Source organism: Macrotis lagotis, chromosome 4, assembly GCF_037893015.1.
Source record: "Macrotis lagotis isolate mMagLag1 chromosome 4, bilby.v1.9.chrom.fasta, whole genome shotgun sequence".
NCBI lineage: Eukaryota > Metazoa > Chordata > Mammalia > Peramelemorphia > Peramelidae > Macrotis > Macrotis lagotis.
This window is the reverse complement of record NC_133661.1, coordinates 89673139-89687466: the sequence shown is the minus strand read 5'-3', so window position 1 is coordinate 89687466 and position 14328 is coordinate 89673139. Positions and strand designations below refer to the sequence as shown.

At 36.8% G+C, this 14328-nt stretch overlaps 1 protein-coding gene across 13 annotated transcripts in view; it reads left to right on the top strand.

Annotated features, from left to right (window-relative positions):
• Window positions 1–14328, top strand: part of TACC2 (transforming acidic coiled-coil containing protein 2) — a 295485-nt gene that overhangs the window by 19202 nt on the left and 261955 nt on the right. For 8 of the 13 annotated variants that reach the window (XM_074233467.1, XM_074233466.1, XM_074233465.1 and 5 more), the window contains exons 2-4: window positions 6768–6805; window positions 10149–10237; window positions 12059–12118. The exons of 1 other annotated variant lie outside the window; for it this stretch is intronic. In XM_074233467.1, the coding sequence (XP_074089568.1) occupies window positions 10205–10237; window positions 12059–12118 (93 nt within the window). In that variant the 5' untranslated portion in view covers window positions 6768–6805; window positions 10149–10204. Of the gene's footprint in view, window positions 1–6767; window positions 6806–6869; window positions 7309–9634; window positions 10034–10148; window positions 10238–12058; window positions 12119–14328 lie in introns of those variants that run through there. 4 more of the 13 variants (XM_074233459.1, XM_074233460.1, XM_074233458.1 and 1 more) reach the window with 4 other exon arrangements.

The following is a 14328-nucleotide window of genomic DNA, read 5'->3' as shown; positions in this document are numbered from 1 at the left end:
AAGCATTTATTTCTTTACCAGTTATTAAATTTTCATTTAATTTTACAAAAAAGTTTTTTATATTTTTGCATTAGTTCCTATTAAATGTCCTAGTAAACAAACTACTAAATATTAATAACAATATTTTAATTAGATTTTTTCAGTTAGATTTTATTAGTAATATAATTAAACTTGAAAATATATATATATATATTTATATAGATTTACATATTTTATATCTTCCAATTTTATTGGTTATTGGCTCTATGAGATTCAATTATTTAATTGATTTGTTTAATTACTCTTCAATTTATTAATGATTAAGCCTTTTGGCATGTTATAGTAGATAATTTTGCTCATCTATACTTAATTTCTAAATTTTTTTCTTTCTTGTCATTGCTATAGCTAAAATTTCTTGAATTATTTCAGATAATTGGGATGACAATAAACAGATGTACTCTATTCCTGATATAATTGTAAAGTCCTCCAATATTTCTTCATTACAAATAATCTGCCCTTGGATTTAGATAAATCCTGTTAATATATTAAGGAAAAGACATTATTACTGTTCCTAATTGCTTATGCTTTCCACTGTTTAAGAAAAGAGGATGTAATATTTTTTAAAAAACCTTCATTCTCTTGATAAAATAATCTGATTTTTATTGTTTTAATTATAAATAGGTCCATTGTTTGTACATTTCCCCCCAATGTTGCATCAACTCTGATTCCTGGTATGAATCTAACCTGGTAGTTTTTCTTTTATGTGATATGATTAGAGAATGCTTTATCTATTTTATTATCTTTTAATTGTTCCTAGTTTCAACAATTTGATACTATTTTTGTTTTCAGTTTTCATGGTCTCTTTTTTGATTTTCAGAATTTCTATTGCTTTGGGGGTTTTTTATTTGATGCTTTTAAAAGTTGTTAAAAATGTATATCCTCAATTCATTGATCTATTCTTTCTGTTTTTTTGTTAATGTGTTAGAAAATATTGGGGTAATTAGGTTGCCCAGCAGATAGAGCACCAGCCTTGGAATCAGGAGGACCTGAGTTCAAATTTGACCTCAGACACTTAATAATTACCTAGTAATTATAATTACCTAATAATTACCTGGGCAAGTCACTTAACCCCATTGCATTGCAAAAACATTTATATATTTATACATACATATATTTATATTTCCTTAAGGACTGCTTTAGTTTTATCTCAAAATATTTAGTACATGATCTCATTGTTGTCATTTTTTGTCATTGATGAAATTAGCTATTGTTTCCACAATTCAACCTTCTTTTAGTTCAGATAATAGTCAGTCATAATATGCCCACTCCCTCTAACACACTTTCATGTTCATACATTCTTTTTTTTTTTTTTTTGGTTTTTGCAAGGCAAATGGGGTTAAGTGGCTTGCCCAAGGCCACACAGCTAGGTAATTATTAAGTGTCTGAGACCGGATTTGAACCCAGGTACTCCTGACTCCAGGGCTAGTGCTTTATCCACTGCGCCACCTAGCCGCCCCTATGTTCATACATTCTTTTGAGCACCTCAATTATAAGAAATAGTAATTTCTTTCTTTTTCTTCCTCATAACTTCCCTAGGGTATTCAATTCCTCTCTTTTCTTCTCTAAAAACCATGAAAACAAAAAATTTATAGGCCCAGCATTTATTTAGAGAACTCTCTTAAGGCCAACAAATGGTGACTTTGTATCCATTAAGTTCTGAAGATAACACTTGCCTCTTTCCCCTCAGAATATAAGTAATTAATATTACATTCCAGATGATAAATTGAGGCCTATGTTCTCATTTCAAATTTTCTGAAAAAAAACTTTTTTTTTGTCTTTTGGCATGGTTTACTAGATTTCTTACCTTGGTTATTCATTCTGCCCTTATGGTACCTTCATTTCCTCCCACTTTCCTCCCATGTATCCATTTTAATGAAAGTCTGCAAGTCTATTATGACTTCATTCTTCTCTGGGCTCTGCTCCTGAAAATCCAGACTTTTTCTACTATGTCCTCTTTTTTTTTTTTAGGTTTTTGCAAGGCAATGAGGATAAGTGACTTGACTAAGGTCACACAGCCTACTATATCCTCTTAAGGATAACTTTTATTCCCCTTCCCCTTTAGAATTGTCTTAGATATTTGTACTGCTGAGAAAAACTAAAGCCATTCCCAATTCTTCATAGAACAATATTTCCATTACTGTATACAGTGTTCTGATTCTGTTCACTATGCACCAGTTCATACCACAACTCGTTTAGCCATTCCTCAATTGATAGGTATTCCTTTGGTTTTCAGTTCTTAGCCACCACAAAAAGAACTACTAAAATATTTTTATACAAATAAGTCATTTTCCCTTTTTTTTGGTTATCTTTGGGATATAGACCTAGCAGTGCTGGATCAGAGACTAATGATGAAGTATACTAGCTGCCTCCAAAGAACTGATATGGACTGAATTCAGACTGAAGAATGCTATTTTTCAGTTTCTTTCACTTTTTTTCTTTTGTCTTCTTTTACAAAATGACTAATGTGGAAATGCTTCACATAATTGCACATGTATAACCCATCTGACTGCTTTCTGTCTCAGGGAGAGAAGGGGGGAGGGAAGAAGGAGGGATAGAATTTGGAACTCAAAACTTTTAATAAAAATATTTTTAAAAATTTAAGTATCCTAGTTGATTTTTGGGAACAACAGATATTTAATGGTGGAGGGAGAAGATGGGGAAATTAATCAGGGACCCTTGATCCACTGAATGTCCTATTTAATAGAGTTAATGAAATGTTAATATTTGACCCCTTTGAGACTTTAAATTCAAACATTCGCGAGTTGTGAAGTGTATGAAACTTTCCCAGAGTGTACTATTCAAAGATCGTAAAGGGATTCAAACCAGGAATGGAGCATCCATAGCTTATAAAAAAGTACAAAGAAATGACTTTGTATTTATTTTATTTTGTAAATCTTTATATAGAATGATAGAATATAAGCTCCTTAAGAGCAAACCTGTTTTTTTTCCTTTCGTCACTAACATGTCTCCTGACATCTATAGGTTCTTTTTTTTTTTAAAAAAAATTTAATATTTATTCTCATTTTGTACAATTAATGTTATTTTTGCATTAGTAAAATATTCTTGTTTAAGAGTGAAGGAGATACCCCTCCCCCAATAAATATAGACTTGCTTCAGTGATAAAGTAAAGGGGAGAGAAAAAAATTAAAATTAAAAAAAATAATAGTAGTAATTGTAGGTATAGCCAGATGGAGCAATGGACGGAGCACCAGCCCTGGAGCCACGAACACCAGCTCTGGAGCTACGAGCACCCGAGCCCACATCCAGCCCCGTACACCCAACAATCACCCAGCAATCACCCAGCCGTGTGATATGCAAGCTACCCGAACCCCACTGCCCTGCAAAAACCAAAAAAAAAAAAAAAAGAAAAAAAGACCCAAAATAAAATAAAATAGTAATAATAGTAGGGGTGGCTGTGTAGTGGGCAGAGCATTGTCCCTTGAGCCAGGAGCACCCAGGTCCAAATCTGGCCTCAGACACCCAAGGATCACCCTGCTATGTGGCCCCTGGCAGGCCACCTGGCCCCATTTGCCCTGCACCCCCCTCCACAAAAAATAATAATAATAAAAGATGTGCTTGAGTCTTTGTTCCAACACCAACAACTCTGTTGTGGGTGGATCACATTCTTTATGATAAGTCCATCACAAAAGTTACTTCCATATTTTTCCACCATTGCCATTGCTGATCACAACGCCCTCCTTTCGTATTTCTCTACTACCATGTACTATATTTTCTCTCTCCTTTCACTCTGACTCTGCCGTAGGGTAGCTGAGTGGCACAGCAGACAGATCCCTGGTCCTGGGGCCAAGAGGCCCCAGGCCCCCCTACCACCCCTTAGGCCCAGAATCCACCTGGCCCTGTGGTCCCGGACAGGCCTTCCAATCCCAGCCCCTTGCAATAAATAAAAAAGAAAATGTGTTATATCTGACACCCCCCCCCCATGGTCCATCCTCTCCTCCATCACTCACATCCCCTCCTTCCCCCTGTCCCCCTCCTCTCTCCTTCTTATTCCAAATGCCTATACGACATTGAGTATATATGCTGTTTCCTCTCCTAGCCACCTCTGATAAGGGCGAAGATTCCCTTGTTCCCCCTTCCATATCATTGCAATAGCTCATTATAATAAAGAAAAATCTTGTTATATGAAATATCTTGGCCTATTCCCCCTCTCCTTTTTCTTTCTCCCATTACATTTCCCTTTTTTTCTATTGACTCCATTTTTACACCATATTTTATCTTCGAATTCAGCTTTCTCCTGTGCTTCAACTATAAAAGCTCCCTCTACCTGCTCTATTAACTGAGAAGGTTCATATGAGTATTATCAATGTCATTTTTCTATGCAGGAATACATGCAGTTCATCATTAAGTCACTCATACTTTCCCCCTCTCCTCCAATCTCCATGCTTCACCTGAGTCCTGTATCTGAAGATCAAACCTTCTGTTCAGCTCTGGCCATTCCAACAGGAACATTTGAAATTCCCCTGGTTCATTGAAAGTCCATCTTTTTCCCTGGAAGAGGACATTCAGCCTTGCTGGGTAGTTCATTCTTGGCTGCATTCTAAGCTCTTTTGCCTTCCGGTATATTGTATTCCAAGCCCTACGAGCTTCCAATGTAGCTGCTGCTAAGGCCTGTGTGATCCTGACTGCAGCTCCACGGTATTTGAACTGTGTCCTTCTGGCTGCTTGCAATATTTTCTCTTTGACTTGGGAGTTCTGGAACTTGGCTATGATATTCCTAGGGGTTGGTTTTTTGGGATCTCTTTCTCGGGGGGATCGGTGGATTCTCTCCATTTCTATTTTTCCCTCTGCTTCTAGGATATCAGGGCAATTTTCCTGTAGTAATTCTTTGAAAATGATGCCAAGGTTCTTTTCCTGATCATGACTTTCAGGTATTCCAATAATTTTTAAATTATCTTTCCTAAGTCTGTTTTCCATATCAGTTGTTTTTTCAATGAGATATTTCACATTTTCTTCTAATTTCTCATTTTTTTGGTTTTGAAGTATTAATTCCTGATTTCTGTTAAATTCATCAATCTCCCTGAAGTCTATTCTTTGTCTGAAGGATTTGTCTCCTCAGAGAGTTCTCTTTTTCCATCTGGGCCATTCTGATTTTTAAAGCATTCTTCTCCTCCATAACTTTTTGAACTGTTTTATCCATTTGACCTAAGCTGGTTTTTAGCATGCTATTTTCTTCATCATTTTTTTGGATTTCCTTGACTAGGCTGCTGAATTCATTTTCATGTTTTTCCTGCATCTCTCTCATTTCTTTCCCCAGTTTTTCTTCTAACCCCCCTCATGTGATTTTCAAAGTCTTTTTTAATCTCTGTCATAGCCTGAGCCCAATTTCTGTTTTTCTTGGAGTCTTTAGATGCAGGAGCTTGTGCTTCCTCATCTTCAGACTGAGTATTTTGATCCTCCTTGGGCTCATTTGCAAAATATTTCTCAATTGTGTTCCTCTTTTTTCTCTGCTTGCTCATTTTTCCCAGCCTGCGCCTGTTTTGTGGGTGCTTCCTGAGCTTTTGGGACACTCCCCAAGGGTCTCCGTGTGTGAGGCTCTGTCCTCCCTCCTGGTCTGTGAATGACCATAAGTGCCCCACCTCTGCCACGGGGCTGAGGTGGGGGGGCCCTGCTGTTCTATGGGGGGGCCTAGACTGGGATCAGGATCTGAATGTGGTCAGAGCCCCAGAGTCCTGTTCCAGGGGCAGAGGACAGAGCTCTGCAGTCTCTCTCTCTCCTCACTCCCCTCCCTCAGCTCAATGGGCTCATGCCCTGGGGCTCCTGCTTATGGGCTCAGCCTGCTTCTGTTTCCTGGATCTGGGCTGCAATGGCCAGGCAGCTTGCTGTGTGCCCCAAGGGCTGGGCTCCATGTGCTCGCTCTAGTAGAGGTCCCCTGCTGTTCCCCCACTTTGTGCCCTGTGCTCCCCGGGGTGCAACTCAGGAGACTCCCCCCGCTGCTGTGAGCTGAGGCTCCCAGCGCCCTGGGGCTGCCTCCGGGAGGCTGAAGTTCTTTTGCTCTGGCAGGCCACCCCTCCAGCTGGCCGCCCCTCCGACCCCGGGGAGCAGAGCCTTTCTGCTCTTTTCCAGGTTACCTTGAGTAGGAGCACTGCCTCATTGGGTCCCTCTGTCCATCTATAGGTTCTTAATAAATGGTTGCTGATTTATCCAAAGGGATTTCAGAGCTCATTTTTGTGTTTTCCTTCACATAACAGATGAAGAAACTGAGGCTCAATTTAGGAAATGATTTACCCAAATTCACAAAAACTTTTAGTAGCAGGACAGGACGATAACTCAAACATCCTTATGCTTGGTCCAGGGTTCTTTCCACTCCATTACACTTTTTCTCCAGCTTCAACATACAAATTTGTGTTTCAAGAGGGGTCTCCAAGAGACACAAAACTCCTTAAGGATAACCCAGTGATGATTATTCCATGTACCATGCCAGGGCTTGAGGGGAAAGATTGCTGAAAAGGTCATTCCGTTGGCAACTCTCCAAACAACTCATAATCAACAATCTTTTCTCACATATGGGTTGGTCCCAACGATCAAGAATCTCTATAAACATGATGCATTTGTGCATATATTTGTCAAAACTAAAGTCATATATCAAGTATAAACAATTACCAGACTTTGCATCCCAATTTTTTAAAAAGTATTTATTGCTTTTTAGAATTAATTATTGCAAAATAATCCCCATGTATAAATAGTACACTTTATTCTTTTTTCCCCAGACAGGAAAGCTCCAGTTTCCTGCTTTAATGTGCTAAGGGTGAGTAATCATATAGTATTCCAGAGTGTTTTCATGCTCTCCCAATTCCAGAGTGTTTTCATGCTCTCCCATTCAATGCCACTGTTGTAAATCACTGACATAGTTTTAATTTGGATAAGCCCTTTCTAAAAGGAATTTTGCTGATGGAATAATTAGGAAAGACTTCAGCGGTGAAAGCAATGGACTAGTTATTAGGGCTAATGTTTTCAGCTTTTACTTTTCTAAACAGCCAGCTCTGTATTAGACTGAAACTCTCAGGAAGCCTCATTTAAGCCATGCCCTGTCTAAGAAGGTATGAAGTAGAGCTGGTTTCCGTCATCCAGGGCTGGCTGAGGGTGGAGACAGCACTGTTTGTTAAACTGGTTATGGTGGCTCAGTTTAAATATCATGTAATTTTGAATGGAGGAGGAGAAGGTACTATGTGAAGTCACATCCAGTTGAAAGTAAAATAGTCAATTTTGGTGGAGCTAGAGATTGCTGAGCCCCCAGTTGATCCCTTTAATGTAAGTAACAAAGTTATTATGTTCTTTAATTAAAATGGTTACTGGAGAATAAAGGGGGAAGATATAATTTCAAAATTTATTAGTAATGCCAGACTTTTTAATATGTTTTTCTGAAATGTACACTCAATACCATATTTGTCTATTTAATTTCTCTGGAGTATTTTAGATGTGTTGGTTTTTTAATCCAAATGCTTAGGTTTATTTGGTTTAATAAGCACCTTAATATAAGGGACTGTTTCACTTTGTATTTACATGGTCATTTGAATAAATGTTTATTAAACTAAAGTATATAAGAAAATGACTCAGAGAGACTCAGATGATATTTGGTTCACTGTGTTTTTTGCAACTAGGAAATACTTTCCAAATGGATAGTTTATATTTACATAGTACTTTAAGCCTGGCAATGCATTTCTCCCAACTCCTGAGGTAGTATAAGTATAATCTCCATTTTACAGATAAAGAAACTGAGGCTCTGAGAAGTAAAGGATTTTCCTAGGATCATACAACAAAGCAAATGTCTAAATGGGAATTTAACTCCAATTTCCTGATTCTAAGTGCCTATCCCAAACTGCCAGGTTTTTAATGAAATTTTACTTACAACAAGTTCAAGTAATTAATTTTTTCTTATTCCTCATAAGTGATAAATTTCCAGAAAAGGGGAAAAAAGGAAACATGATTTGTGATTAGAAAATTAATTTTTAAATCATACTTACCATAAAAGCTAGCTTTTCTAAATGGATCTTGAAGTCAATTTGTCCAAACTTCTCATTTTACAGATAAGGAAATTGACCTCCTCATAGGTGACACACCCAGCTAGTTAACAGAACTAAGACTAGAACCCATGATTCCTGAGTTCAAATCCAAGGCTTGCCATTTTTCCACACTGACTGCCACTCCAAGCTGTCTTAATTAAACATGTGATAATCTATTATGATGAACTGAAATGATATTTTCCAGTAAGTGGATATATTAAGATTGTCAAAGTCATTTGAAGACTGCTGGGAGATAAATTTGATTCAGAGGTTGGTATCTTAGAAAGAAAGGTGTTCCAGAATCAGGAGGTTAGGAATCAAGTATTAGCCCTGCCACTGAGAAGCTAGGCAAAACTGCCCTTATTTCCCTCATCAATATATTAATGAAGAGGGTGGAACTAAATGATTTGAGTTTCCTTACAGCCCTAAGAATTGATCATCTGTTGAACTGTTCTATGATTTAGCATTTCAATTTTAAATGAAAATTAGTGTCACTCTTAAGCATTATATAGTATGCTTACAAAGAAAGAGTCAGTATAATACTGGGAAAGAGCACAAATTTTTGGAAGAAAATGATGTGCATTAAAATCCTACATCTAATCTTAACTGTGTATGTGAATTTGAGAAGTGATACTCTCCCTGGGACTCAGATTGTTCATTTGTAAATTGAGGAAGTTGGATTACACTGTCTAGAGGGTTTCTTTCAGCTCTACATCTACGATGGCCTTTATATTCCTTATAACTGGTATGTTCCTTGAGAGATAAAAAATAAATGGGTATTTTTAATAATTAGAAGATTGTAAGACAATGCAAACACTGAAAAGACAAGCTGAAGTTTGAGTCAATTTGCAATGCTGAGTTCATAACAGTCTTGAAGAAAATAGGACTAAAAGTCTATATGATCCTTTATAACTATATAAATGTAACTTCTTTGCATTTATAGTAATATATTATACATTATATTATTAGTACATTTGATTATATATGTATTATGTAAAAATATTAATCATATAATATATTAATCATAATTTTGATAATTAGTAATAATGCTATTCAGTCTATTTACACATACATTAATATACAAAAATATAAACTGCCTAATTCAGGTGGGAGTCAAAAAAAAGTTCATATTCTAATTATGACTTTTGTGAGCTCAGTCAGACAGGTTCCATCACTTTTTGGAGTTGAGATTTCCTCATCTGTAAAAAAGGAGGAGTCTGCTCTAATTGGGCTTTAATGTCACCCCATTTTCTTAAAAAATAGAAGAACCACACTAACTTCTTCAACAGTCTTTTGCCAGAGTGTTAGAGATAAAGATACAGATATCTATGCACATCTATCTACCTCCCTATTTAGGCAACTATGTACCTATGTATCTATCATTTATTTATCTACATCTATCTATCATCTGTCTATTAATCTATCAATCAATTATCTATCCATGTGTCGTCTATCTGTCATCTATCATCTATCAATCTATCTATTATCTGTCTATTAATCTATTAATCATCCAGTATCTATTTATCTGTCCATTTTTATATAAGTCACTTTGATAAAACTTCCTCTAAAGTTTTTTTTTTAATGCTGTTGATTACCATTGTGCTGAGTTGCATTGTCACCAATTGTGAGAAGTCCCACTTCCAAAGTGAACAGTTACCCAGAGTGAGCAGCAGCAGGCTGGGCAGCAGCCTGGGGATCAGCAGCCTGGGGATCAGCAGCCATCCCCCTACTTCCCCCTCCACCTCCCCATCTCCCCACCTCTCCAGTCTCCACCTCTAACGCAGCACTCTTGGCAGGACTATGTCTCCGTTTATAGAACTCTGTTCAAGAACACAGTAACAAAACTGGCTTTTCGGCTGTATCTGCCAACTTTGGGACGGTTAAAAAAAATAAAATAAAAAGTGAAACAAGCAACTGCCAGTCCGTATTGGGAAAGAATTCCTGGGTGGCTCTCAAGGGAAAAGTTCTCCAAGGTGATTTTCCTAGGATAAATCTGTTGAGATACTGGAACAGTGGAGCTGCACCCAAAACAGGGGTCCTATTTTCTTGGGTTTCATAAAAGTTTCTATTCCTTTTCATCTCTTCCAGTTGCTCATCTTTTCCTAATTAAGGAAGACTTTCTGAGAGAGTCTCCATCAATCACCATGGGGAATGAGAACAGCACCTCTGAGAATCAGGTGGGTATTGTGAAACTGCCTTACTCTTCTTCCTCCTCCTTCCCTATCTTCATGCTTATTCTCTGTTGAAGTTTACTTTTTCTGCCTGGAAATGTCATTGCCATCATCATCATCATCATCATCATCCTCCTCCTCCTCATCCTCATCCTCATCCTCCTCATCCTCATCCTCATCCTCATCATCATCATGACGCTAGCAGGTTGAAGGAGCAAAAGCACCATGAGTATTATGCTGAAAAACAGGCACCTGCCTCCACTTTTATCTTTTCCAAGATTCTATTTTAATTAGGTATAACCTCTTTTTCTGGACAGTGGGAAACATTTTCATTCTGTTATGTGTATGCCACCTTCTCCTTTGTGAAATAGATTTCAAAAATTCTTTCTGGACTCTGTAATAAATGGCCACATAGCTCCATTAGTTAGGTAGTTAAAATAGAAACTTTCCTCTCTGCCCCAGAAAAGTTTTGGCTGGTGGAAGGTTAAAAAAAGGAAACAAATCTATATTACTCGGAGTTGTTAAGAAATGTGAAACAGATTGTCTTCATGATAAAGTTTCAATAGCTTTTCAAAGCTAAAATCCTCCCAAAACTGAAGGTTGGATTTCAGCTGCTTAATCATGCACACAGATGTAATATTTCTCATCCATTGAGTTTTTATATCACTAAAAATATTGAATTCTGGTAATATTAATCAAATGTCTTGGCACACTCTCATTTAGTTAATTATTATAGCAAGCTCATGATGCAGATTTAGAATGTAATGGTATTGGGTTTCTCAGATGAAAAAATTAGTTCTAGGAAGCTGGTTTTCCATCTAGCTTTCTGCTGTGTTTGTCTCCATCTGAGGCAGGCTTTCTTAAGAGGAATCCTGCCTTGGTAACTTCAGTCAGACCTTGGAATTTTGACTACTTGAGGTATAGTTTGGGAAACGGTGGAATACTTTGGAATAAGGATCTCAAAGACAAAAAGAGTAGTGTGCTTGGGACTGATCAGAGTGATACAATTCAGGTCTTTGGACAAGTACAAGTGTGAGACAGGCAGTTCAAAAGGTTTCAAATAAATTTTTTAAAGACAAATTCATTTTTACTTGCTGAAGGAGTACAACTGCAGTTAATATTCTATGAATTTCAGCACCTTGTTATGGAAGTTGTATTTTATGCAGCTCTTTCCCCTTTCTTTGAACAAATTAAGAAGTCTTTGTGAAGGGACACAAAGATTTAGATAATAGTAGTACAAACAGGTGAGAGCCATAAACTTCAAAAAAATATGAAATTTGAGTTTTTGAGACTATTAACATAAAAACTTTCTTGGTCTCTCAGATTTTTGTTGAATTTTTACTAAGATAAATATTCTCTGAGAGAATTAAATTTTCAATGTATCTGTGATTTTTTCCCTCCTATCACATTTGCCCCATGGCAATTCCTTTTCTTCTCTACCTCCTGGCTTCCTTCAAGACTTTTCTCAAATTTCACTTTTTCAGATTGTTCCTAGGGTCTACTGACTGTGAGTTATTGTAGGTGGGGCCTACAATATGGGGAAGGGAGGAAAGCAAGAGGATCCCATGTGGTTTCAATAACTGGGGTATTCAAAGAGGCATCTTAATACTTTCTTTTTCCTTTTAATTACATCTTGGCAATCATTTAAACTTAATTTTACCTGGCAAAAAACTTGGGGGAGGATGGCTCACCTTGATATAATTTATTTTGGCTCCTCTATTGCTGTAGGGAATATCTTGGACCTTATCTCTTTAGCATTGCTGCTGCCAACAGGTAGGTCAACTCATGTGCAACTCACTATAACCATTTCCCTATATTTACTTTCAGTCAGAGGAGGCTGGTTCAAATAACATCATTCTGCTGACACCAAACTCGGGTGTACCACAGGTACTGAAAAACATGATTGATATGCATGGCTTGCATTTCAACCACTGAAAGCATTTGTGGATGCTTTCCAACTTTGTATTTGGCATTCCTGTTTTGGAGCCTTTTTTTGTCTGCCCCCCTCCTTGCTCACCCCAGCAAGTTGTGGAGCATAATCTAAATTTGCTTTCTTTTAAAACTGTGGCTATAAAATAAGTTTTTTTTCAAATCTAAGAATATAGAGATTAATATCTATAGGGAATTGGAGAAGGTCTAAGTTTTTGATAATAAAAGAAATACTGGATGTTACATCTCTTTTACTTGATAACTCTTTTGCTAGATCTTCTGAGTTAAGTTTTGGGTTTTAGTTCAAGGCAACAACATTACTCTCAATTGGATAAACTAAATATGACAAAAAAGACTGGCATTTCAAATCAGTGGCAATGTTCTTATGTAGTTATAAAGGACAGAAGTCATACTGCTTTGCTTTGTATAATAGTCATTTGGGGAACTTTGAAGATAAAAAATGATGAGCCAAAACCTTGCATCAATTCTATCATTTTTATGGATTATTGATTTTTAAGTACTGATTGTGAATTACCATAATTGAATAAATTAATTACATGGTAAATTAGCCCTTTAATAAACTAAGGAGTCTCTCATTGACCTTTCCATGCTACCTTGATGAAGTGTTCCATGATTTCAAAAATTAAAAAGAGCCACAGTAATTCAGACTTTTTGGAAGCTCAGCTGCTCTGTCTGATGCTGCCTTTCATGACCATCCTTGCCACCATTTTAAAGCAAGTAGTCTGTACCTTTTGATGATGTTTGTAAAATATGAATAGGTTCAGGGTAGCTAGGTGGCACAGTGGATAGAGAACCAGCTCTGGAGTCAAGAGGACCTGAGTTCAAATTCAACCTCAAACACTTAATAACTACCTAGCTGTGCAACCTTGGACAAGTCACTTACCCCTATTGCCTTGCAAAAACAAAAACAAAACACACAAAAATGTATAGGTTCAAAATAAAATGCCCTTAGGACAAGTTTGCCTTTTTTAAAAATACTTTCACTCTGTCAAGACCTAGCTACTTTGGGATAAGGTGAAAATTTTCCTTTCACCTTTCACCATGTTTCTGTTGGTTAGTGATGGGTCAAGAAGATTATCCTGAAACTTCACTCTAAACATATTGTAGGAAAGGGGGAAACTGGGAATTTTTGATCTGAATGCTTATAATTATGTTCAAATATCTTCTCCTTTGAACTTGGATATATTGTGTTTGTACTACAACCAAAAAAAGAAGATTGAACATTATTAACTACACATTAATTCCTTAATTATAGTGTTATAGTGTTTAGAAAAGCAGTTCCTAACCACAGTTTGTGTATTTATTTTTAGACATTTTTGATAATAGTATTTCAATACAATTGGTTTCCTTTATAATCCTATGAATTTTATAGTATGAATTGTAATACATTCTGGGAAAGGGTCCATAGGCTTCACCAGATAGGGCCCCTTTTCTCTCTCTCTCTCTCTCTCTCTCTCTCTCTCTCTCTCTCTCTCTCTCACACACACACACACACACACACACACACACACACACACACACACACACACACACACAGAGTTCCCAGGGTTTTAGAGTTTAATGTAAGGTTGATGCTATCTCCAAGTTCAGTTAATTAAATTTAGTAGATCTTTATCAGATATAACAATGTGCTAGGTATTAGGAAGAGACAACATTTAAATAAGACATAGTCTTTGTTTTCATAGTAGACACATATACAGATAATCATAATAAGACAGAAAAACACCTTGTATGACAAATCATTGGAAGATAAAAATGACTCTAAGTCCTATTCTCAGCTTTCAGGTGTTATAATGATCTCATTTATTTTTTATTTTTATTTGATTTATTATTGTGAAGTTTTTTCTAATTGTGTCTAACTCTTTGTGACCCCATTTGGGATTTTCTTGGCAAAGATTTGCCTTTTCCTTCTTCACCTCATGTTATAGATGAGGAAACTGAAGCAAACAGGATGAAGTGATTTGCCCAGGGTCACACAGCTACTAATTACCTGAGGTTGGATTGAAACTCAGAAGGGGAATCTTCCTAACACGAGGCCTGGTGCTCTATCCATCTAGGGCTCAGGTGACTGAAAAACAGAGTTTAGGTTTAGTATGGGGAATTAAGAAAGATTGGAAGAGAAGAACTATGACTTTCTAAGGGAAAGA